Below are 27,089 nucleotides of genomic sequence, written 5' to 3' on the forward strand. Positions count from 1 at the left end.
AGTCCCTCATTTCTGGCCTTTCCTCTTTGTCTTAAGGCCAGCCTGGGATGGTCAAAATAAAATAAATTTCAAGTGAATTGAATGATTAATTTTACATACCAGAGGACAGTTTCAGATTTTTGGAATAAGTCAAAAAATAATCATATGGTATAGAGAAGCTACCATATGGTAGAAGACGAATTTTACCTGTTGTTAATGACAAGGAGACCTTCTATTTTTTTAAGTCACGTGATTGTATTTTGTGTCTGGTTTCTCTAATGTTGACTTTGAAGTTTACAGATTCTAATGGTGGGTAAAAATTCTGCTGAACAGAAAGGGGATTTGAAAGTATGAATTAGCCAGGCAGGTGCAGGAAAAGTTAGGCAAGTTATTTGAATACTTGATAGAGAGGGGATGCGGTGGCATTACCTTTAAGGTGATTCAGAAAATTGTAAGAAAATTGCCCACTGCCTAAGAGTCTCTTTCTCACTAATTTGCTACAGTGTCTGTAATTCATGCATTACAGTTTGCCTTCGGGATGACCTTAGAAAATGCAGTGTCCAGGAAGAAATAAAGTAACCTGTCATGTAGTTCCCTGAAGGTGTCAGGGTCTTATTTATTGTTCAAAGCCAGGAAAGGACTGGAAGATGGTGCCAAACTAAGGATAAACTCCTCTTGCTTTGTAATTCTGCTGAATGTGGATCCTGCACAAGGAATAAAATAGTATCAGCCTTGGGGAAAGTCTAAGGTTCTTGGAGTGCCCGTGAGAACAGAGATGGGAAAGATATTCAAAATCTTAAACTCTGAATCAGTGGACCGACCTTCTTGGTACTGAGTAGAAGGTCTCTGTGGATAATCCATCAAGTTGTTCAGAGTTGTAATACAAAAAGTAGAGTCTCAAAAGCAATTTGATAGAAGTTGCCTCTCAAAAAAAAAAAAAAAAAAAGAAGTTGCCTCTCCCAGTGAAATCTTTTTCACATTGATGGTAAATGTCCTGGAGGCCTAGGGTAACTCCGACATAAGGGGACTGTTTTCTGTTTTTCTAGGTTTTTGTTTTATACTTGACCCTGGGATAGCTTGCTCTCCTACTCCTGGAACTCTTCCCAGGAAACCAGCAATCACAGTTAGAACGTGAAAGCAACTCAGAGATGATCCATTTTAACACCTTCACTTTGCAGATGAGGAAGCTGAAGCCCAGAGATGGTACTGATTTAAGAAGCAGAACTGCACAGAGGAGGTGCATGGTTGGGAAGCAGACAGACCTGGGTCTACCAGTAAGCAGTTGTGTGAACTTGGGCAAGTTAGTTAATATTTTTGAGCTTTGATTTCTTCTTCTGTGAGAGTGTTCTTAAGGAGCATCCACTCAAAGAAAAAATTCGAAACTTAGCCAGTATTATTACATTTGCTATTAGTTTTTTTAAAAATTGAGATGTAATTCATATGACATAAAATTCACCATTTTAAAATGTACAATTTAGTGGATATATTCACCATGTTGTGCAGTTATCACCACTGTCTAATTCCAGAACATTTTCATCACCTCCCTACAAAAAATCTGTACCTATTAGTGGTCAGTCTCAATTCTCCTTTCTTTCCTAACCCCCAGCTCCTGGGAACCACCGATCTGCTTTCTATCTCAATGGATCTCCCTATTCTGGACATGTCCAATAATGGAATGATACACATCCTTTTGTGACCTGGCATCTTTCAGTTACATAATGCTTCAAGCTATCCCCAAGTTTTAGCATGAACCTTATTCCTTTTTATTGCTGAATAGTCTTCCACTGTACAGAGGTTTCATATTTTGTCTCTTCATTCATCTGTCAATGAAAATTTGGTGTAATTACCATTGTTTTACATGGTTGGGCCAAAGCTATAATGAAAGCTTGGGTGTCTAACTCTCAACTTGGTCCTGTTTACTACCCCATCCTGCTTTTCATAATATCTGAATATATATATTGGATTTAATAGTAGTGTTTTGCTCAAAGGAAACCCTTATAGCCTGCTAATTACTCTTATGGTTTTATACCTTTCAAAGATTTTATCCAGTATGAAAAAAAGTACACAATTCAAAAAATTAAATCTAAACATTGTAGAAAAATGGTGCTGGAACCAGGGTTCGTGTTCTAGACCCTAGAAAGGTCTAGAAATGCGTTTCATCTAGAAATGCCTAGAAACGCCTTTCATCTCACTGTGTTTCATGGAACAACTTGGGGTCTGTTCAGGATCTTGTATCTACCTGATTTTTATGTGTAAGTTCATGGTTTACAGCCCAGGATCAAAGAAAGTTTTTTTTACTAACTTTGGCTGATATTTGAGGACTCTTCTCTCTTGCTCATTTTACTTCAAGGCAAAAATTCAGAATTGTTCTCTTCTTTGCTTAGACAGTCACTGTCGTTGCAATACCCTGACCTTTATGTATGGGGAATATATGCCTTTGGCTCAGAACTTAACTACATTTCAAACATGGCTGGTCGTCTCTCCTTATGACCTGGTCCTTTTCTCACACACTGACTGCCACAGCTTTTCAGGTCTGCTATTTAGACATGGAGGGAGAGAGGCTGGTTTGGTGTACTGGAAAATTTCTCTGTTTTCTACTAATTGAAAATGTAGGCAACGTAGCCCCAGGCATTCTCTTTGTGGGGCGTGAAGAAGGAAAGCGGGTCTGACTTGTTAAGGATTTAGTTGTTGACATTCTTTGCTTGGGAGCCAGTGATGTGTAGAATGTGGCAAAATTCCAATGGTTGAAGGCATTTCCCTGGGTTCATCTAGGGTTTGTGCTGCCTTATCTCTGGTGACATGAGTGGGGGATCCAGCCCAGCCTGGCTTCCTGGCTTCCTGACTTTAAGCAAGTGTTTTCTTTAGTGAAACTTTTAATGATCTGGTCCTGGATGCTGCTAATTACTCTTCTCACTTTACTGTTATTCTTTAAGATCTGGAGGTGTCATTGTATGTCAGGCTTCACATGCATTAGCTCATATGATTTCCTGCTTCTAAATGTTTGATGGTCCTCAGATACATGTGAAAACCATTGAGCCTGGCCCTTGTCTTCCTCAATCTTAACACCCCTCCTTCCTCCCACTATTCCTGGTTGCCATGGTTTCCAATAGCCATGTTCATCCTGGTTGCCCTGTGTCTGCATGTTTTCCACTCTGTTAGTATTCCTCTTCATGTGATGGCCAGACAGGAGGTGAGACTGCACGTGTTCTATGAACAGCCAAACTAGAACCAATACCAAGAAATGAACCTGGTCCTCATTTCATGCCACACACATTGGCTGGTGCTTGTCCGCTGGCTGCATCTTAATACAGCCCCTCCACCCTGCCCAACTCAGGATCTTTTTTTTCACCTTAACTCATGTGAGGCAGAGTTCCTCTTGTGCTGGTTGTTTTTTTTTTTTTCCCCTCAGTTTGACTCTCCAATCTGTGGCTTTTTTTATTTTATTGGAATATAGTTGATTTACAATATTGTGTTGATTTCTGCTATACATCAAAGTGACTCAGTTGTAATATAGATATATATTCTTTTTCATACTCTTTCCCATTATGGTTTATCATAGGATATTAAATATCATTCCCTATGCTATACAGTAGGACATTGTTGCTTTTCCGTTCTGTATATAATAGTTTGTATCATGGAGTTGATTTTTTGATCCCAAGAGCAGAACTGTACTTTACCCCATAGTCTGATTTATACATTTCCCCTGGACACTGACAGTGTTGTCCGATCAGAACAATATGAATGGGAGGCTGACATCATTCTGATCCAACAAGTTGTTGAGCAAAATGGAGAATAATCTTTTTAAAAAAAAACAATACATTAGGATTGGCCCTGTTAATAGAAAAATCCTTCTCTGAGTATCGTCATAGGGGACTTTCATGAGTCCTTTTCAGTTCATGATGGTTTTTTGGTTTGTTTGGGGGTTATTTTCAGCATCAACAATTCAGCAGATTGAATGGAGTGTGGAACCTGTTTAAGACGCTTGGTGCCTCAATCACTCTGCCAGGCTGTCAGTCACATGGGTCCTGTGTGGGCCATGGATGCGTCGACCCACTGCATTGCTCGCGGAGGATGTTTGCAGGGTTTTAACCGGCCCCTCTCTGTCCCTTGCAGTTACCTGGCCGAGCAGTGCTGGAATGGCGGCTTCATCTACCTGATCATGCTACGCCGCTTCAAGCACCAAGTCCATTCTCCTTATAACGGCAACAGTAGCAACAGCTCCGAACCAGGAGAGACACCTAGCTTGGAGCTGGGGGACCAAACGGTGAAAAAGGGGAAAAGAGCAAGAAAGTTTGGGGTCATTGCCAGGTCTTCTACCCACAAAGCCACTGAAGAATCCAAGAGCAGCTCTGGCTGTGAGTTGGACAACGACCCCGTGTCTGAGCTGGACAATGGCCTAGACCCTGGACTGGGAAACGGTCATGCTTTTGAGCTAGAAAATGGCCCGGATTTGCTCAAGGAGGTGGCTGGATCCCATCTAGATAGATCGGAATTGGACAGAGGGACAGAGCCTAGAGTTCCAAAGACAGATACCACTCTGCCCACAAGCAATGACAAACGCCGCTTCTCAAAATCTGGGAAGACGGACTTCCAATCCAGCGACTGCCTGGCACGGGTAAGGTTTGCTTTGATGGATTTGCTGAATTTTCCATGAAATATTGTTTGCAGTTGTGTTTACGGTTTAGAAAATACACCTAAGATGACCTTGCATTTGGATACCAAAAGACTTATTAAGATAAATGATCAGAGGACATGATAATAACAACAAAAAAATCCAAGTCATTTTATCCCACTTAAATAAAGAGCTAGTCAAGTGATCCTAAGTGGAAAATTCAAGCCTTCTGTGGTATAATTTGAGTCATATGAGGCCTAGATAAAGTACTTGAACTGCATCATTATTTATCGCTGCTGTCACCAGTGGACATGCCACTGCAGGGCCAAGAATTCCTGGTGGCTGCTGATGGCATAAATATCCAAGCCTCAGTGTTACACAGGAAGGGTGTCCAACCTGCAGGGAAGCGTCTGCTTTTATTTTTAACACATCAAAACAAGTGACATTTTCAGGGGATTGTGTTACTATATTGCTAAAATTCCAGTGAAGTCTGGAAACTTCGTAGAAATCTCTGATACGGTGGTATCCAGCTGTGATGGTCAGAGCTGGTCTTACCTAAAAGCAAAGCAGGTAAGGTCTATTCTGAATGATAGTAGACACACTTCTAGCCTCAAATGGTCTCCCCCATTATAAGCAATACCCTCTTGTTAAGTTACCTTCTGTAGGGTCAGCGTGCTCATTCCAAGAACCGTCTTGGCCAGGGGTGCCTCTGGGTTCCTAAACAAAGCAGTAACTAGTGAGATGGTTCCTGATTGGTTTCTTTTCTGACTCAGGAGATGCCCTCTAAGGATGAAAGAGGAAGTTAGAAAGATGGAAGATGGGCACAGAGGAAGTATCAAGTTCAGCTTTGCAGTCTGGAAAATGGTGCCGTAGGAGTAAATGTAATTTCTAGTAAGGCTAGCTCATGAATATTTCTGCAGCTGTAGCCTATCTGCATAATGAGTTGAGAAGAATCAAAATAACACCTGTCTTAAGGGACTGACTGTGTTCCTTCATTTGAAGATCTGGGTGACCTTCATAAAGCCTTACACAGGGAAGGTGTATTTATAGATGAAATGTACAAACCAGAAGAAAAAAATGTTTCTATTAATGATTTTCTACCAATTTTATGCCCCTCTCCCCCAAAAGGATTAAAAACAATAAAAAGATTATAATATATACCTCTCCCCCAAATTAAGGGTAGTAGAAATTTTATAATATGTTCCTTATCAATGAATACTATATCTTGATATGTTTTTTTTCTTCTGATGATTAGATTGTGAATATGCAGAAAGCCTAAAGTGAGAAAAGCAAGTTGGGCAATATTGGTTCAGTTTGAAGGTTTAAGGTACCAAAGGTTTAGGGTGGAATCTCATATACAGTCCAAAGAAGTCCTTTGGCCTAGGACAAAGTGGGGATAATGGAATGATTTTCAAAGAAAAAAGTGCCACACCAAACTTTTAAGAGAGTACCATCCTCTGCTCATCCTAATTAAAAGCAGTAACCTAAAATTGGATTTCTGGATTAGACTCTGTTAAGACTGCACATACCAGAATTCCTTTGCCTGGTTTTTGTACTCAACATCAAATATTCCAGAAAATACAAATGAAAGGTGAAAAAAAACAAATCTTCATCTATTGTCTTGGAACTTTTGTTTTTGAAGCCCCATGCCCATATTAAAAGGAGAAATTTGTCGTCTGGAATTCTTCATAACTCTTCTAAATCTGCAGACTGATTATTGACCTCGGATTGTACGTTTGGTCTTGAAAAGTCAGAATGGGCCCCACACCTTCTCAGGCATGAATATTTCAGTACCCTTTGCAACCCCAGAAGTATCTTCATTAGATGCATATGCCTAATTGGGATTGATCATGTTGACAAGAAGTGGATCTTCACAGCTTTCCTCCTCATCTTGGTGGCACCCAAACTGGGACCAATAGACCTTAACAAAAGGCTGCTTAGGTTCTTGGGATGGCTAGATGTGTATTTTTATTTTAGGATAAGCCCAAGGTCATGCTAAAATGGAATTTCCAGAAAAACAAAAATTAGCTATTTACCTCTTAAGCTTTTGGGGGAGAATTCCACTGTATTTGCATAATTTGAGATTAGACATGTCAGTGTTGTTCTGTTTCTGCTTTATTAATGATTTAATATGTCTACAGAGACTTAATAAATTACAGACAAGGCTTATGATCATTCAGACCATTTTTATTTGTCAGCTACTTCTTTTTCATAGACTGTTATTTCTTACAGGAAAATAAATCCTCAGACTTGGTTTTTACTTTTCTATACTCCCTTAACGGACCTATCGTAAATATTTCAACAAATATCTCCTTTTAAAGTATGGTTTGTTTCTATAAAATAGCAACACAGAATGATACACACGCAAATAGATGAATTTTTAAAAATACAAAAGTTGGGCCCATCTTCTAAAGCCCAGGAATCTCTTAGGATATAGATAAGTAATTTTAGAAATGAATTCAGACTTCCTTACTCTCTTGTCTAGTAAAGCTCATTACTCACCCAAGGTGACATGTACACAGTGTATATTTTTGTAATGCTGCATGGTAAAAATGAATGCAACCAAACTTAGGCACGTAACAATGAAAAAAAATTCTACCATTTGTCAGTCAGAAGAGCTGATTCCCAGCTGGCATGTATGTCTATGGATCTGTTTGCAGTCTTAGCCTGGTACCCAAAATCCACCCTGTGCAGTGCCAGACCTCTTTCCTGTAAGTGGTTCAGCAGAGACCTCAAAAAGGCTGCCCGAGCTCTATATCTGCAGGAAAGTGTGTGAAACTCAGGAGGAGAGTCAACACTGAGGACATCTCCTGGGTGGTCCCTGATGTTTGCATCTGGCAGAGGCAGCGGGAGGATGGTCCTCTTCTAAGAAGACCCCACAGTCGTGGGGTGAACATACATACTTCCATGGTAATATCTCCTAAGTTCACATCTGCCTTCACCTCTCTTCTGAGCCCTCCGCATCTTACCAACCATCTACAGGATGTCTCCATCTTTGGTATTTCACATCATGCCTGAAGCTGGGTGTATGGCTTTCCCACACCACCGAGCCCATTCTAACATCAGGTCTTACCATCCACAGAGTTGCCTGAGCCAGAAACCTGAGATTCAGCTAGTGACTACTTGCCCTGGATTATGCAGAACTTTCCTGGTTTTTCACTGGCAATTCCATATCCTGGGAAACGCCTTCACCCAGCCAGATTGGGACAGTTGGCATTATGGAGTTAGCTGGAGTGCTGCCTTCACTCGAAGAAGAAAACGAAAACGCACTCCAGTTTCTTGCCTGGGAAATCCCATAGACAGAGGAGCCTGGTGGGCCATCGTCCATAGAGTCACAAAGAGTTGGACCACTTAGCAACAACTCCCCTCTTCCATACACCAAGTCCGGTCAATCCCTGAATCCGGTCTACTCCTGCTCCCTTGGGGATGTCCATCCTCTCCACTGCTCTGAGCCCCATCCTGCAGCTTTGGTTCAAGGCCAGGCTGCTGTCATTTCTCAGCTGTGGTCACAGTAGTCTACACTGCTCCCACTTTCATCCCATCTTCAACTGTCCCATTGCAATCAGAGGGACTTTTCTAAAGAGCACATCTTCCCATGCACATTGCAGCTGAAACCATTTGGTGGTCCAGTTGCCTTTGGGGTAATACCCGAACACCTTAGCTTGACATAGCACATAAGGCCCTTCACCACCTGATTCTCACTGCTCTCTTTCTCCCTGATTTGGGCTGAATTAGTTTTTTCAAAATGCCATGCTCACTCTTGTCTCTGATCCTTTGCCATCTCTGCCCCAGTTCAGTGCATTGCACCTGTAGGTGCTTCGTAGATATTTATAACGAAGGCACAGGAGAGCCCCAAGCCTGAGAGACGAGACACCGAGTTCCAGCCCTGGTTCTTCCATCCCCAGCTCTGTGGCCTTCAGACTGCCATGTCCTTTCTCTGAGCTTGTTTTCTTACCTCCAAGCTGAGTTTTTTGGTTTGTTGACAGAGGAATTTCAACTCTGACATTATGATCACATGTGTCTTCATTTCTTACTGATCATTCTAAGTAAGAAGGGATAAGCAAACAATCTCAAAAATAAGTTTTCAGTTGAAGCCAGAGCATTTACTGCAGTGAGATTCTGGTTGGATGATGTGTCTTCTCACATTTGGGGCAAAGATGCTGTTGTAACATTTTATTTTGGGTTCCAGCAGATGAGGTCATTTAAATGCTGCTGTGGCAACTCCCTTTAATATACTACCCCTGTTTTTGGTAAATAAATCCCTCTGTTTGCCTTCGTGGAGAGATGCATGTGTGAGCTCACACAGTAATTGGTGGTTTATAGGAAAGGGTAGCACTCCGACATTAATAGAGACATCCATAGCATCCAATTTTGCGTGGTTTGGCTTCTTCTCAACAGACTGACAAAGTCTCACTGCCCTTCCTTCAGGCAACGTAGAAGGAAGCAAAAGCCCAAGCCATCTGTCTAGACAGGGTCTGCTTCAGAACTCCGTCATCTCTACAGCTGGATCTCTGTTCACGCTCTGAACATTGGCAAACGTGTAGGTCTCCCATCTGGGCAAACTTCTTAATGTCAGTCTCAATAACTTTGGAGACCCCTAAGATTAGGGTAAACATTCTCTTGTTTGTTCTTTCAGTGACATTTATGCAGTATTGTGATGTGCTAGGCACTTCTCTAGTTGCTAGAAAATCCATTGGTAAATGAGAGACAAGGTTCCTATCTTGTGGCATTTATCACATATAAGGGGCCACAGGCAATAAATACATAAACAAAAGCAGAATGTTAGATGCTGACCGCAAGTACAATAAATGAAATAAAACAAAGTGAAGTAAAAGATGTCCCAGCAGTGACATGGGCGGGGGGCCAATTGATATTGGGTGTCAGCAAAGACCTTACTAAAGAGGCCATGTTTCAGCTGAAGACTGTGTGTCGGGAGAAGAGAAGTCCTGCAGTATCTGGGGGCAGAATGTTTCTGGTGAGAAACTAGCATCTGAAGCTGCCATGAGACAGGAATGATAGAATATTCTGGGAGCAGAGACTGCAGCATAGTGAGTGATGGGGAGAGGACTAAGAGGTGATGTGAAAGATGTGAACAAGACAAGATTACAAAAGTTCATGTTTGCCATTGCGAAGAGTGTGGGCCTTACTCTGTATCTAGTGGGGAGCTGTCAGAAGGTTTAAGTTAAATGCATCATGATGCTTTTCTTTAAAGTTTATCCTAAATGTGTAATGGAGAATAGTGGCTTGTGAGAGGTAAAACTTAAAAATGGAGACCAGATTGGAGAGTATGAGAACCCAAGCTAAAAATGCTGGTGACTGATGAGGGTGGTGGCCGAGAAGAGGAGCAGAGGTAGGTGGGTGTGGATCTGTTTTGCAAATGGAGCCTTCGGAGCTCACTTATGGTTTAATATAGGAAATAGAAGGATGAATCAAAAACAGTCCTTGGGTTTTTGGTTTGCATATCCTCTTAAGCTTGAATCGATGATACTGCTATTCCCGTTGAGATGACAAAGCCAGGAAGAGGAGAGACTGTACTGGTGTGTGTAGTGGATATCTTAAGTGGAATTGTAAGAAGACAGTTGGGAATATACCTGATATTATTGTATTTAAGTTGGCCTGTTGGGTTTTGGATAGTTCCAGCTTTAGACTAATAAACTTCAGACACTGATTTTATTTTATTTTATTTTACTGATTTTATTTTTAACTGAACACTGCTTTCATCTGTAGGCAGCTAGATTTAATACGACAGTTGTACAATTAAGACTGATAGCATCTGCTGCTTCCTATTTCTGACTTCCTTTGTGTTCCTCAAGAAATTCCATGGTGAGGAAACTTGCATCATTTTCTTTGAATTCTCCCCCTTTTAGTTCCTACGGTCTCTTAGGGCAGGGGAATCATCTTATTGGATAAAAGTGAGAAAGGAGATCTGTTTCTGGGCTAGTATAGTTAGGGGCTTTATTAGACATTGGTCATTTCTGCCCTCTGAAGCTTTTTAAGATTTTTTTTTTAATGTGGACCATTCTTTTTATTTAAAATTTTAATTAATTTATTGTAATTGCTTTACAATATTGTGTTGGCCTCCACCATAGAACAATGCACATGAGCCACAAGTACACAGACGTCCCCTCCCCTCTGGAACCTCCTCCCCACCCCCAACCCCTCCCCACCCTCTTGGTCCTCACAGAGCACTAGCTCGAGCTCTCTGTGCCCATACAGCAGCTTCCTGCTGGCCCTCTGTTTCACACGTGATGGTATATATGTCAATGCTGCTCTCTCTACTCATCCCACCCTCCCCCTCCTCCATGTGGCCAAAGTCTGTTTTTTATGTCTGCATCTCTATTCCTGCCCTGCAGATAGGTTCATCAGTACCATTTTTTCTAGATTCCATATATATGTGTTAATATATGAAATTTGTTTCTCTTTCTGACTTTCTTCACTCTGTATAATAGGCTCTAGGTCCATTCACCTCACTAGAGCTGACTCAAATGCGTTCCTTTTTATGACTGAGTAATGCTCCATGGTATATATGTACCACAACTTCTTTTTCCATTCATCTGCCAATGGACATGCGGGTTGCTTCTGTGTCTTCGCTGTTGTAAATAGTGCTACTGTTAACATTGGGGTACATGTGGCTTTTTCATTTATGGTTTTCTCAGAGTATATGTCCAGTCGCAGGATTACTGGGTCATATGGTAGTTTTATTCCTAGTTGTTCTTTTTTTTAAGGAATCTCCATACTGTTCTCCACAGTGGCTATATCAATTTGCATTCCCACCAACAGTGCAAGAAGATTCCCTTTTTCCCCACACCCTCTCCAACATTTATTGGTTGTAGATTTTTTGATGATGGCCATTCTGACTGGTGCGAATTGCTAACTCATTGTAGTTTTGACTTGCATTTCTCTGATATTGAGTGCTGTTGAGTATCTTTTCTTGTTTTTGTTGGCCATCTGTATGTCTCTTTGGAGGAAAGTCTGTTTAGGTCTTCCTCCCACTTTTTGATTGGGCTGTTTGTTTTTCTAGTATTGAGCTGCCTGAGCTGCTTATGTGTTTTGAAGATTTAGCCTTTGTCAGTTGTTTCATTTGCAATTATTTTTCCCCATTCTGAGGGTTGTCTTTTCATCTTGTTCACAGTTTCCTTTGCTGTGCAAAAGCTTTTAAGTTTAATTAGGTCCCACTTGTTTATTTTTGTTTTTATTTCCATTGCTCTCAGAGGTGGGTCATAGAGAATCTTGCTGTGATTTATGTCAAGGAGTGTACTGCGTATGTTTTCCTCTAAGAGTTTTCTGACCTTACATTTATGTCTTTAATCCATCTGAGTTCATTTTCGTGTACGGTGTTAGGAGGTGTTCTATTTCATTCTTTTATGTGTAGCTGTTCAGTTTTCCCAGCACCACTTATTGAAGAGGCTATCTTTTCTCCATTGTATATTCCTGCCTCCTGTGGCCGTGGACTATTCTTAAAATCTTTATTGAATTTGTTACAATATTGATTCAGTTTTATGTTTTGGTTTTTTGGCCAAGAGGCATGTTGGATCTTAGCTCCCTGACCAGGATTCACACCCACATCTCCTGCATTGGAAGATGAAACCATAACCACTGGACCTTCAGAGAAGTCCCCCTCTGAAGTCATTTATATTAGATATGTGGTTTTGCTTTACTTTCAACTAGTTGTGTGCATCTTGGGCAGGGGTGTGGAGTGGGTTTGTGGGTGTTCTCAATGAATACTGTCTTTAATTCCTCTGTCAGGGTAAACATCTAGGCCATCCTTCTTTCCCCATGATCATAGTTCAGCATGTTTCTTGTCACAAGTCCTTAAAAAGCATTTAAGAACTAGAACTGTATCCAGTATTGTCACATCCTCTGTGAACTATACCTAACATCTTATGTTTAGCCAAAAGAGGGTAGGATGGGAGAAAATGATGGTGTAATTAGTCATAGGGATGGATACGTTTTTACTAATTTGGTCTAGAACTGAAGGAATTTTCTTGTATCTGGGCTCTAATAATGGTCCCTGTTATTCTTGGGAAAGAGTTCCATAGCTTTTCTGTACTGGGAGAGAGAAGAACACTGTCCCGCATCTTCAGGACATCAGGAGCCATGGGATATCTTCCAAGGGAAAAGAAAGTCAGGCCACCATCTGTGCTCATTTCTTACCTGCTCTGTGAGGCCCAGGGAGGCAGCCACAGGACTGGCCTGTGTGTAAATGCAGGATACTCAGCTCTCCAAGACAACAGCTAATCAGCACACCCCTGCCTGTGCTCTCTTTGGTTCTCCTCCTGGCATACAGTCTCATGTACTGGAAGTATCGAAAGTTGCTGCATCGTGGTAATTCTCAAGGATGGCTTCTTGGAAGGAGTGAAGCCGTGAGAGACTCTGAAGGCAGGGAAGGCTGTTCCTGAATGGGAAGGAAAGGTGTTCCAGAGGTCAGAGGCAACAAACCAAAACCCAGGGAGTCCAAAGTGAGACGATGGGATGATGTAGGGCTTGTTGACAAGTTCATGAACTACTGTGGTAAGCCAGTGACTTCTGAAGTTACATTTGGCCAGACAGGCTTCATGGGCCTGTGGTCAGTGGATGGAGGAGACAGCTGGCATCACCGCGTGTTGCTGGAATTGTGGGGCCCCTGTGAGCAGCCCTGGGCTTGGAAAAGAGTAGGACCCAACAAGTCTCTGTCTGCTAATAATTTCCCTAGACATTCCTGTTGCTGCACATCAGTGACCATTCTACATCTGTTTTTTTTACTATTGCATAAAGCCTCATTTTAGTTTCTGACAGTATGCACTTCAGATTTTCTAAATGCCTCACATTTTTTCTCTTTTGCAAACAGCTTGAATGGGCAGGTTGCCTATTTGGGGGGAGATGATGGCTTTGTCTGTATTGGGCCTTAGCAGCTCCATTGAACCTTCGTGGTGGATGGAGAAAGCAGATGGTTTTTGCTTTATAAATTGAGAAATGCATTGGGATCCCTACCTATATACCTAGAACTAAAAAGGACTTTGGGATGAGCCTAAAGTCAGCCTCCCAGATAAACCACTTTGGAAGCTTTTGCTTTCATTTCTCTGAATAGCTGAGTGTCTGAGGGAACTCCAGTGTTTTGAGTGGATGTATGTTTGTGTCCTTGGAATGGAATATGGAGTCAAATGGAGAAGGAACCAAAGCAGTTCAGAGGACTTAGAGACCTTTTTTTTTGTTGTTTAGTTCAGTCACGTCCAACACTTTCATGACCCCATAGACTGTAGCCCGCCAGGCTCCTCTGTCCGTGGGATTCTCCAGACAAGAATACTGGAGTGGGTTGCCATTTCCTTCTCCAGGGGATCTTTCTGACCCAGGGATCGAACCTGCATCTCCTGCAAGTCTCCTACATGGCAGGCAGAATCTTTACCACTGAGCCACCAGGGAAGCCCTACAGACCTCTATTAGTTTTTAAAAATGATTGATTTTGGGAAATTCCTGGCAGTCCAGTGGTTAAGGCTCCATTCATCCAATGCTGGGGGCGTGGGTTCAATCCCTGGTCGGGGAACTGAGACCCCACATGGCCAAAAAATAAGTAAAATAAAAAGGATAGATTTTTATAGTTGTCATAGCATTTTTTAATGTTTATAAAGAGCATATTGACCAATGTGTGTAGAAGTTGATAACAAATTCACCAGTGAATTTCCTATTTTGATTTCTCCAAGATCTCATTCACATGTTTTCAGGAAGTTTAAGATTCAATTCAATGTGATGTTTTTAACATTTATGCATGTGTGAGTCACATATGGTTACCGATTAACGTTTATTATGTATCTTACTAGATGTCAGGAGCACTGCCGCCTGCTTTCTTTCTCATTTAATCTTAACACCAGACTCAGAAGTTTTAATAATGATTCCCACTTTAAAGGCAGGGAAACTGAGGTTTTGAGGCCTCAAGTGATTTTCATTAAGTACTAAGTGGTAAAGCTTGGCTCAAACTAGTTGATGTCTCCTGGCTCTGTCTTCCTTCCATCTCCCTTTATTAATTAGTAGCTGTCGTAAATAAACGGAACCCAGATACAGCCAGTGTTTACTCACATAGTGGTATCTGGGTTTCAGGCAGAAGAGCTTTACTTAACAGGATCCTGGTCAGGGAATTCACACATCACCTTTGCCGTGCTGTCCAAAGTCATCTCCCTGGCCCCAGGTGGCTCATTCAGTTTAATCAAAATGAAATGAAACTTTCAGTGTCTCCTTTGCCAGCAGTCACATTTCAGGCATTCGACAGCCACCTGTGGCTGGCAGCTGTCCTGTTAGATGATGCAGACACAGAATACTCTTGTCATCATAGAGAACTGGATTGGGCAGCACTGACTGCTCGAGACGTTGGTCCAACCCATAGAATTTTCTCGTCGGTGGTCCTCTGCAGTGTGTGTCAACAAGTGATGGGGCTCGGCCCGACCTCCCCTGCGACAATGGTGCGTGTCTGTCCAGATGCTTCACAGTGTACTCACTTTTTCTTCCAAGGAGGAAGTTGGCCGGATATGGAAGATGGAGCTGCTTAAAGAATCGGATGGGCTGGGAATTCAGGTTAGTGGAGGCCGAGGATCAAAGCGCTCACCTCACGCTATCGTTGTCACCCAAGTGAAGGAAGGCGGTGCCGCTCACAGGTGACTAGATAACTCCCCCCTTTCTCTGCTTCCTTGTCCTCCCCTCCCCTGCCCCCGGGTGCCGGGGGGTAGTCAAAGGCCTGGTGATTACAGCTTACAAGGAAGGTGCTGGAGCATGGCAGGAAATCGGGCACGAGCAGTTCTAATTAAATACCCTTCTGAGCACAGGAAGTGGCTAATTGGTGGGGCCACTGCGCGAAGGAGGGATTAAATTTCTTTCTAGTCCAGTTTGAGTGTCAAGTGAATGTTATCCTGAGTTTGGGGATGCTGGTGACACGTGATTTCTTATCAAGAGTGTCCCACATGGTGGAACACCACATCCTTCACATCGTCACTGTGGCTGACGACTTGGGAAAGTGATGGGGTTTAAATGTGACCACAGTCCACCTGCCACGTCATGTCTGTCAAGATTTGATGCACATATAAACACATGTGTCTTGGTCATGCAGGTGTGGAGGGAGAAAAATAAATGTGAGTTTTCTCCTTGTGACCTAAAAACCATTCACACTCCAAAGCTCCTTTTTTAACCTAAGCAGTCTCTGAAGTAGAAAGATGGGTGGTGCTTAGGCAGAACATGTCAAAGAAGTCCATGTTGAGTCAGAGGGAGGTAGCCGTCCCGAGATGGAAGGTAGCTCCTACTTACGTGGCTGACTGCTCCTGTATACATAGGACGTCTACTATTTGCAAAGCACCGTAGGGTGTATTCGTATGTTGGATGCCCATCTGTATAGCATAAGTGGGTAAAGGTGGAATTTCACTGATGAGGGAGGTGATTCCAGTCTGGAATTAGTATTCAGCCCAGGTACCCTGATGCTAAGAGGGAAATGGCAAACCAGAGCAGTAATGCCCTGCCCAAGACCTTGGGGTCTCTCAAAAACATATCTCATTAGGCAAAGTTGAAGGAGCTTGAAGTATTTGGTCTGAAGAACAGAATACTGAGGAGAGGACTAGTGCACAGATTATCAAGGTGTTCAATGCTCATCGGTCCCATAACTAGAAAGTATGATCCTGCTAGCCTGAGTAGAGAAGAGATTAACTTCAGGTGTCACTTATCTGGGTGGCAGTAATTATCGAAGGTTTAAGACCTTAGGTAGTGCTTATCCAGAACATCATCATACTTCCCAAAGGGTAGATGCTTTAAAGAATTCTCATCAGGTAGCCATTTCCCCATTACTCCTAGGTCTTTGGAAAGTTGGCAATTAGGAAATTCCTGTGCCCAGAGCTGAGGTTACAAGAACTCTTCTTATCCATTTTTCAAGTGAGCCATTTTTTAATGGGTCTCACCATTTTCTTACACCCCTAGCCTGTATGTGTGTATGTGTCTGGGTGTTTAATTCACATGTGGGGCATTCTAGTTAATAACTGGAGCTGAGAAAGATGGGATCAAAGAGGAAAATCAGAGGAACAGAGACACGGATGTCTTGATGGTGGTGTGGATAAGTAAACCCAAGGACCCTGGCCCAGACCACTGTGTTCTCCTGTATTCCTGAATGCCTCTCCTTCAGAGAGCTTACCCTCATGCCTCCTTGGGGTTCCAGTGTGCTTATTCTCCATGGTTCCGCTCTTTGTCTTCTCTTTCCATCTCAAGCATCTACTGTGATTCTGAGCATTTCTTTGCTTTCAGGATTTTTGAAGGATAGAAAGCAGAGATTATCAGCAGTCTCTCACGCCTCCTGTCTTCTGTTAAAGCCTAAATTCATAGAAAAGATAATGATACATGCCCTAGAGGACAGAGAGAGAAAATGGTGAGGGAGAGGAAGAGAGGGAAGTTGGTTAATTCTTTGAAAGAAAGCAAGGAGGAGAGAGTCTATAGACCGGAGAGAAAAACACTGGGGTGAAATCTGTGTGAGGATCAAGCGTGAGTCCCACCCCTAAATCCTGGGTGCTGATGCAAAGCCTCCAGAGGGGATGGTGGGACCTGGGCTCTGGGGCTCTCAGCTTCACCCAATTCCCCATCTCATATTTAGCAGTGGGGATGAAAGCCTCTGGATGCCTTGGGATCGTGGGAGACCAGGCCATTTGAGGCTCAGTTGGCACCCACAGAACTGTTGACCCCCCCATGACTGATGAGGCCTGCCTGGTGCTCTATAATCATCTGTCCCCTGGACCTCTGTAGGGCAGGCAGACCCTGTAGTGACTGGACCTCCTCCCAGCCCAGTAGGAAGGAAGCTCCAAGTAATTCAGTTAATTTAAAGGAAACAAAGAGAACATATTTGCATGCCTGTGATGTACACCAGCTCTGTTCCCTGCAACAGCAGTAACTTAGGCAGTTTCTTTGTTCATTTTTCTGTTCATCCGTCTGCTTATGGAGCTTGGCGGCAGAGACACAAGGAGGAAGGAGGCAGTTTGAGACTTGACCCGCAAAGCCCCGTGACTCTTGGGGTGCAGGGGTTACAGATGCATGAGGTGCAGGGTCTCAGGTGCCACAGAGGAAATTCTGGGGAGAGAGAGGGACTTAGGTTAGGGAAGGATTCCTGGCGAGCTTCGGATACCTTCGTTCTTCTGGGGCTCAGCTCAGAGACTCAGCTGATAACTCAGTCACAAGGTCAGGATAGCAGGTAGGGTTGAGAAAAGAAAGACTTAACTATCCTAAAGCTTTGGGGTCTCGGTTCCTCTCCATCATGTCTCCACCTAGATGGGTGGTGTTTCATTGACATTGATGTAGGATATGGTGGTAACTTACGATCGTGCCTGTAACTAAGGGACCTTCTGAAATCGTGAAGCTCCTAGCTCTGCTAACTGGGCATTTGGACCCTGAAAGAAGGATGAGCAGTCCCACCCCAGCTGTCCCCATCTTCCCTACTCCTCTGTAGCCCATTTTGGACTGTCCCCTCCGACAACCCTCCCCAACTCCAGGAAGATGGCCCTTCTCAAGCCTAGAACATCTTGACAAGGGATTTTTTTTTTTCCCATCTCCATTTCCTCAGGGATGGCAGACTGTCCTTAGGAGATGAGCTGCTGGTAATCAATGGTCACTTACTAGTTGGGCTCTCCCACGAGGAAGCTGTGGCCATTCTTCGCTCAGCCACTGGAGTGGTTCAGCTGGTGGTGGCCAGCAAGGTAGGTGGATTTGTTTGTTTTGTAAAATATTTTGAATGGCAGTGGCAGATTTGGTTGTGAGCCCTCCCCATGAACCCCCTCACCACCACCTCCTAACACATGCGTACTCAGCTTTGCTTGGGCCAGTCAAATAGCCATGATTCTGCAGTGCAGGCCAACAAGGGGCCCTGAGCTTAAGGGCATTTAATCATCTTGCCATCCTTTAAGAGCGTTAGTAGGTATATCTGGGCCTCCCTGGTAGCTCAGCTGGTAAAGAATCCGCCTGCAATGCGGGAGACCTGGGTTTGGTCCTTGGGTTGGGAAGATCCCCTGGAGAAGGGAATGGCTACCCACTCCAGCATTCTGGCCTGGAGAATTCCATGGACTAGGATGCAGAGTTGGACACAACTGAGCTACTTTCACAATAGGTTTATCTAGGGGATTAAAAAGCATCACGCGGACTAAGGGAAAAGGATGAATGGGAGAGAAGACAGGATAGAGAGGGTAGCAGCTGGCCCAAGGGGAAACCAAGGAGGAGATGTGGAAGCAGGGGCGGGAGAGAGAGATGGAGATGTACATCTTCCAGGACCTGCCGGAAGGAGGTTGGGGTGGCATGGGCAGGCTGCAGGCCTGGGCTCTGACCCCTGGCAGCACAGAGCATCGGTGCTAGAGGAAACCTTGTGAACCTTGCTTATCCAGCTACGCCCCCTCCCATCCTCCTCGGTTTTACAAATGACCCAGTGAGGCAGAGCTTCCGAGGGGGCCATGATGCAGCTGACAGTGTCAGGACCCTGACTCTTGCTATGACACCGAGTCTGGCCATGCCCTCTTGTCTGGCTGCCACCTCTTCTTCACGAGGTCTCAGGCTGGGACTCCTTTCACCTGCCACCCACCAGAGCATGTGAAACTCGTACTGAGACCTGGGACCCCTATCTGCTCTCTCCCCGGGTTCTCGGCAGCCTTAGAGCGCTGCAGAGAGGCACTGGGACAGCGGCTGTGGGACAAGGGGAGGACAGGGCTGTCTGCGTTCTGCTCCATTGTCTGTTGAGGTGGTGACATCCATGATACCAGGGGAGAACACTCCAGACTCGGGGTCTAGTGCAGTGGAGACACGGGGCTTCGCTCCAGTTCATCCTGGCTCCAGCTCAGGGGAGCACTGGTATGAACCACCCCATCCTTAACGCTTCCCAGCAATAGCTCTCGCCAGGATGTCTGATTTCCTCCAATTATCCTTGATGCTACTTTTGAACCCTGCATCCACAGGTTTTTATATATTTTCCTTCTTAGACTGCACAGTCTATTGCCCGTTTTGTGTGCTGAATCACGTCTCTTTGCGACCCCATGAACAGTAGCCTGCCAGGCTCCCCTATCCGTGAGATTTCTCAGGCAAGAATACTGAAGTGGGTTGCCGTTTCCTCCTCCAGGGGATCCTTCCATCCGTGTCTCTTGTGTCTCCTGCGTTGGCAGGCAGATTCTTGACCGCTAGCACTCCCTGGGTTTAATAAATAGGTGAGTATTTTGAGTCGTCTGAAAAATCTCCTTCCCCTTTTAGGCTTTGCTGGTGGCTCAGCTGTTACAGAATCCCCCTGCAGTGCGGGAGACCTGGGTTTGATTCCTGAGTTAGGAAGATCACCTGGAGAAGGGAACGGCTACCCACTCCATTATTCTAGCTGGAGAAGTCTCCTTTATACCATGTACCCCAAATCCTGCTTCCAGCCAGAATTCAGAGCTTGGCAAAGACTTGGCAGGAAGAGCTGATGCTGAAGCCCTGGAGGCAGGAATTGAAACCTTCTCCATTTATACACCCCATCTTTGCCTCCAAGAGATGCCGTGGGATCCTCTCCCTAGGGTTGAGGCAGGAGCAAAGCCAGGGATGCTCTTGGTCAGCCTAGTGGATCCCACAAGGAGGGAAAGGCTGAAACAAATTCCTCATTTGACCAGATGTGGTGGGAATTTGAAAAACATTATTGGTTCTTACACACACACACACCCTACCTCCCCAAGCTTGCAGCTTAACCACGCAGGGGGCTCTGCACAGGCATTAAAGCATATCCACCAAACCTTTATTTCTGGGCTGACTTCTTTCTCCTGCTAGTTTGGAAAGTGGGAAAGAAATCTCTTCTAATGCCAGTCATTATGCATAAACGACACAAAGAAAATACAAAAACAAAAAACGACCCCTCGTGGGTAAAACTAGTAATTAGGGGGCACTTGTGAGATTTTTTTAAAACAGACATCACTCATCAACTTGAAGAAAGACACTCTTATGTACTGGGTACCACTGGTTGCCAGGCGCTTTATACCTACTGTCTCAGTTAATTCTTAAAGTGAATCCCAGAAGAGAGCCGTTAGTTCTTTTCATTCAGAAGATGAGATTAGAGCCTAAGAGATAAGTTAATCTGTCCAGAGGTCATACAGGCAATGGGTGGCAGAAGCAGCTTTCATCCTGGGTGCACTGGCCTTCAGACTTTTATGCTGCTGCTTAGTCACATAAGATTTAAAGGAATCCAGAGCCCATGGTGTTAGAACAAGGTCACGTGTTCCTGCCAGAGGCTGGGACACTTTGGGACACTTGTTGAGGTCTTTGTAGGGCTGAGCAGCGTCCATAGGTGAGGAACAGGAGTCCGTTCTGCTTTTCAGTCTGTTGACTCTTGGCCATCTGTCCGGAGCTACGGCCCTAAGGCTGACCAGCCATCAGAGCTTTCTCTTCCTTCCCATTTGCTTCACCTACAACTAAGTGACATAGGCTGCTGCAGCAGCTGCCAGCTGTTTGCTCCTGAACTTAATCTGCTCCGTCCAAGGTGCTCATCCATGGAGAAAAAGCACCTGATCGTCAGGCACTGCTTGACTTCTGTTCCTCTTCTTTATCCCAAAGAACAAATCATCTACAGACATCAGTTCTGCCTTTATATTCGAAGAGAAAGAGAAAAGAAAGAAAAACTTTTGACTTGCCACATATAGTATATTACTATAGTATAGTATATATACTATATAGTATATAGTATACATATAGTATATATACTATACAGAAATAGTAAAAAAAAAAAAATCTAAATTATTGTTGCAGATAAGCATCACCTTGTCATAAAACTTAACAGGCATTGTTTTAGAAATAGAACAGTTACTGTCTTTGGAAAGGATTTCTCGTGTTTCTGCACAGTATGTCATTTGTGTATAAGAGAGGAGCTTAGAAATTTTTTGTTGAATGAATAAACTCAGAATATCCAAGTTCATCTTGATTTTCCTGGAAGTACATGCATGGCCACACAGATTTCTCTTATGCACTGTCTCTTTTTTGTTTCACTCTTGGTTTTTATTATCAAGAAATATGTATTCATTGTATCTAATGTAGAAAACCCAGAAAAAAAATATAGAGAAGAAAAACATGATAAAATGTCTAATATTGCCAATAGTACCATCCTCTAACTGGCGTTTCCTTCCAGACAGGAACACGTTTTCTTTTAAATGGAATCAAACACAAGGAGACAGTGTACCTGGAAGCAGTCCCATCAGAATTCAAGGGCCAGCACAGCCCTTTAAAAGCTGTGTATCTTCAGCAAGTTAGTGCTTCTTTCGAAATCTCACTTGTACAGTGAGAATCAATAACTGCTTCATGGGATGTTAGGAAGATTAAATGAACTATAAAGATCTCTAAACAGTGTAGTTGGTCACAGTGAGCACTTGGAGAAATGTGTGTCTTTATGGTTTTCGTATTGTATCCAGGTTATTTTTACATCTGTTACTAATATGGTCCTTATTATCTTTAACCTGCTTTTTCACTAAAAAAGAGCTAAAAGAGCTCTTTGCCCATCAGGAAATGTATTTCTAGATCAACATTTTTAATGACAGTGAGTATTCCATCTTGTGGCTGTTGTGCAATTTACTCAACAGTTGGAACTTTCACTCTTTTAAGCTTTCTGCTATTAATAGTTGAGCAGCGTTGACATCACAGAAAAGGATTCAGCTCACTTTCTCGCAAATAACTCTTTTTCCTTTCCTTGGGCAAGGTCTGAAAGTATGGTAGTCTCGAATTACTGATCTAAAATGAATGAGGTTCAGGTACCTTGAAGGAGTGGAATCCGCATCAAACTAGGAACAAACGTCATTCACCAGGTGTCAACTCACTGGTAGTTTGTAATGTCCCTTTTATAAGCTGGGTCTTCTTTGTTGTTCTGTCTTCTGTCATCCCCCAAGGAATATGATGATCAAAACTTTCCACATGTTTCCTTCCTGGTAGAAACTGCTGGTGTGGCAGAAAGAGGAGAGGGCACGTTGCTCTTTCATGCTGGCCTCAGATCAGCCCTGTAGCCCTGGTCCCTGGCCTCGCGTGTCATGTCCTTTCCCAGGAGAGCTCTCAGCTCCCGTGCCTGCCTCATTTGTCCTTGGGATTGTCACGTGGCCTCATGGATCTCACCTGCACTGCACACCCATTCTGACTTTATCTGTGTCTAGGAAGGAAGGGCTGTGTTGATGAAGCCCCCTTTGGAGTCTAATCTTAATAGAATGTGACTCCATGTATTTCTGTTGTCCTTTAAAAGTTGTTCAAGGACTGCTTTCGTGGCAGACATTATCAGTCTCCAGTCTCATTGAGATTCAGTAAATGATCTAATCTTTCTAACCAACAGGGGCTTGTGAGATGAGCAGTGAGTGAGAGGAGAATATAGTGGATGTCTGAGCTCGACCTGGGGACACAGCGCTGAGTCGACATGGTTTGGGGAACTCTCAGACAAAAAGGGAGATAGACGAATAAGTTACATACCCACAGTGAGGCGGTAAATGGTAGAGGACACGAGAGGAGAAAGGTGGGACTCCAGGAAGCCTTGCAAGAGAGGATGCGCAAGCTTTGACCACAGAGGCCTTAGTCTTGGGAAGAAGAGTGGTCTAGACAGGGGGAGCTGCAGCTGAGAGAGGAAGCATGGCTGGGGAGAGCCTGGCATGTTTGAAAGTCAGGGGGGCTTGAGTGGAAGGGAGGCTTGGAGGGGAGAGTGGAGGCAGGTGAGTTTGGAGAGCTGGGCAGAGGCCAAATCTCTGATGTTGGCCTGCCAATGAGGGAGTTTAAACTATATCCTGAAAGTAAGATGGTGGGAGCATCGAAGGATCTTAAGTTCAGGGAGCTTAGATTACTCATAGAAACATTCACCTAAGAAATACTGATTCATCAAGGAAAAAAAAACAAACTCTAGGTTCAAATTGGCCCTATACCCCTGACATGTGAATTCACCTCGCACACCTGGAAATGGGGAACGTATACTCCATGTAGTCTTTGGATTGGGAACACGTGAGCACTCGCCGTTGACTCTGCTATGTTTCCTTGACCTCGATATCACAGGGTAATTCGCGGGCCTCTCGCTGTTTCCCCACAGGAGAATTCTGCCGAGGACCTCCTGAGGCTGACATCTAAGAGTCTGCCTGACCTGACCAGCTCCACAGAGGACGTGTCCTCTTGGACTGACAACGAAGACCGGGAGCCAGACGAAGACGAAGGCACCGGCGCCTCTTCCGTCCAGAGAGCAGTAAGTGCGCCTGCGCTCTGCCGGGATGCTCTGCCGGGACGACATTCTGCCGAAGACGTGGGTACCAGGGCCAGAGATAAAAGCTTGAGATAGACGTTATGGTCCAGACCAGGATGGGAGAGAACCACAGTGCATCTTTTTATTTATTTATTTATTTTGTCAGAATCAGCCAGAAAAATCTATGAAGGTAATACTTTTCGTTTAAGAAAAAACAATTGGCTCTATACCCCTAGAAATAAGAGAGCAATTGGTACTGAGTTCAGTGCATATATCAACTTCTAGGGAGTCTAATAATACACACAGGATTTTATTGCTATTTCTTGATACAGTGTTGGAAAATTATTGCTTGTGAAGTTGAGCTTAGACTGAGAGATGTCTGGTTGCAAGTGGAATGTTAAAATAGCACAGAACCCATTCAGGCACACTTGTATGGATGTATCTCCAGTTGTAATGAGATGAGGACCTTTCGCTTGGCTCGTGGTTCTTCCTCACACAGCCTGTGACCCTCATGCCCTGGTGAGCTGCCCCTGCCCCATGTGGTCTGGCAGAGTCGGGAGGGCTGTGGTTAACTGTGGTTGCAGCGCAGCTCGGCGGGCTCCTCTCTGTATCCCACATCCTACAGACATCTCATATTTAGTATAAAACCTTGTGAGCTGTCGGTCCCCATTCATCCAGGCCTGGGGAGGGTCCCTTCCTTTTGCCATTTGGATCTCTTACTCTTTCCCAGTAGCTCTGAGCCTAGGCAGCATGGTAAGCGTTGGGAAGTTAGTCTTGTTTGTAATTAGGCCTTAGAAGACAGCAACACAAAATGTTATTTCTCATCCCATTTATATAATTGTTATTGTTTAGTGACCCAGTTGTGTCTGACTCTGCGACCCCATGGACTGCAGAACGCCAGGCTTCCCTGTCCTTCACCATCTCCCCGAGTTTGCTCACACTCATGTCCACCCGGCTCCCCTGGTGGCTCAGCAAGCAAAGAATCCGCCTGCAGTGCAGGAGACCCCAGTTCGATTCCTGGGTCGGGAAGATCTGCTGGAGAAGGGATACGCTACCCACTCCAGTATTCTTGGGCTTCCCTTGTGGCTCAGCTGGTAAAGAATCTGCCTGCAATGCAGGAGACCTGAGTTCAATCCCTGGGTTGGGAAAATCCCCTGGAGAAGGGAATGGCTACCCACTCTAGTGTTCTAGTATTCTGGCCTGGAGAATTCCATGGACTATACAGTCACCAAGGGTTGGACATGACTGAGCGATTTTCACTTCACTTCATGTCCGCTGAGTCAGTGATGCCATTCAACCATCTCATACTCTGTTCCCTTCTTTTCCTGCCTCCTATCTTTCCCAGCATCAGAGTCTTTTCCAATGAGTTGGCTCTTCACATCAGGTGGCCAAAGTATTGGAGCTTCAGCTTATCATCAGTCCTTCCAATCAATATTCAGAATTGATTTCCTTTAGGATTGACTGGTTTGATCTCCTTGCAGTCCAAGGGACTCTCAAGAGTCTTTTCCAGCTCCACAGTTTAAAAGCATCAGTTCTTCAGTGCTCAGCCTTTGTTATAGTCCAACTCTCACATCTATATATAACTATTTATATTATATATGATATATTGATTTAAGGGAAAAAAAGTTACTTTTTCCTTTTCTTTTTTATCATTAGAGTTCCAAGGCCACTAAACTATGGTTGTGCAGGTTGCGGACTGCACAAAGGTACCACATCTAAAGGAGCACCACTTATGTCATAAATATCATAGGCTTTTGTGTTTATGAGGACAGTTTTCTGGAAGATGGCAGTAAGGAGTTTTGTTCTAACAAAAATCACATTAAGACAACTTTCCAGTAAACAAAGGAAAACATCCTGAAGAAGGTGTGTGTGTGTGTGTGTGTGTGTGTGTGTGTGTGTTAGTCAGTCACTCAGTCTGTCCAACTCTTTGTGACCCCATGGACTGTAGCCTGCCAGGCTCCTCTGTCCATGGGATTCTCCAGGCAAGAATACTGGAGTGGGTTGCCATTTCCTTCTCTTCTCCCTGACCCCGGTATCAAACCCACGTCTCTTAGATCTCATGCAGCCCCATGCATTGGCAGGGAATTCTTTACCACTGCACCACCTGGGAAACCCTCCAGAATATATCCTATCTGTATTAAATCTCTCAGCTCTCCTACCAGGACCATGTGGCTTTCCCATGGACTACTTGTCACATTTAGATTTGTGCTTATTTGATTAAAATCTGTTTCTCCCATCTAACTGTGAACTCCATGCGATGTGGGAACATGATGTCTGGTTTGGGTTCCCAGTGAATCCCTAGAATTTAGCCAGTACATCTGGTGCTGGGTTAGAAGTAACTTAATACATTTAAAAACAAACAACAGAACAAGCATTCATTTAAAACTAATGAAAAAATGACAACAAAATCTATCTAGGTTTATCCACCACAAACATTATGGTTACGCCCCTGACTCATAGCTGACCATATCCTAGCAGCCTCAGAGGGCTGATATCTACATTTCAGCCCCTACAGCGGTGACTTACAGAGACAGATGGCTCTCTGGATAAACCTGGAACTGTCTGAATAGCGTGTGTCTCTTCTCCCGCTATTGTCTGCCCACCCTTCAAGGCCAAGATCCTTCTGAGCTTCCCCATCCTTCCTCCTTGTGACCTCCTCCCCATCCCCCCAGCACTGTCCGTCCCCTGCTGGCACAGCAGTCACCCTCCACACAGAAGGGGTACGGAGTGTGTGGCAGTCCAGCCAGTAAGCTGTTCAACTCTAGCCTGACTCTGCTAGCCCCACCTTTCTAACCAGACATGGCTCAGTTCAGTTCAGTCGCGTTTGACTCTCTGTGACCCCATGAACCGCAGCACGCCAGGCCTCCCTGTCCATCACCAACTCCCGCTATCCACCCAAACCCATGTCCATCAAGTCGGTGATGCCATCCAACCATCTCATCCTCTGTCATCCCCTTCTCCTCCTACCCTCAATCTTTCCCAGCATCAGGGTCTTTTCCAATGAGTCAGCCCTTCGCATCAGGTGGCCAAAGTATTGGAGTTTCAGTTTCAACATCAATCCTTCCAATGAACACTCAGGACTGATCTCCTTCAGGATGGACTGGTTGTATCTCCTTGCAGTCCAAGGGACTCTCAAGAGTCTTCTCCAACACCACAGTTCAAAAGTATCAATTCTTCGGCACTCAGCTTTGCTTATAGTCCAACTCTCACATCCATACATGACCACTGGAAAAACCATAGCCTTGACCAGACGGACCTTTGTTGGCAAAGTAATGTCTCTGCTTTTTAATATGCTGTCTAGGTTGGTCATAACTTTCCTTTCAACGA

General features: G+C 44.1%; 1 protein-coding gene across 6 annotated transcripts in view; it reads left to right on the top strand.

Moving 5' to 3' along the window:
• PDZD2 (PDZ domain containing 2) overlaps window positions 1–27,089 on the top strand; it is a 395,186-nt gene that overhangs the window by 288,592 nt on the left and 79,505 nt on the right. For 5 of the 6 annotated variants that reach the window (XM_070476533.1, XM_070476532.1, XM_070476535.1 and 2 more), the window contains 4 exons: window positions 4,093–4,594; window positions 15,071–15,213; window positions 18,141–18,273; window positions 23,616–23,765. In XM_070476533.1, coding sequence (XP_070332634.1) covers window positions 4,093–4,594; window positions 15,071–15,213; window positions 18,141–18,273; window positions 23,616–23,765 — 928 coding nt within the window. The remainder of the gene's footprint in view (window positions 1–4,092; window positions 4,595–15,070; window positions 15,214–18,140; window positions 18,274–23,615; window positions 23,766–27,089) is intronic. The other variant, XM_070476536.1, reaches the window with a different exon arrangement.

Source organism: Odocoileus virginianus, chromosome 14 (assembly GCF_023699985.2).
Source record: "Odocoileus virginianus isolate 20LAN1187 ecotype Illinois chromosome 14, Ovbor_1.2, whole genome shotgun sequence".
Classification (NCBI taxonomy): Eukaryota; Metazoa; Chordata; class Mammalia; order Artiodactyla; family Cervidae; genus Odocoileus; species Odocoileus virginianus.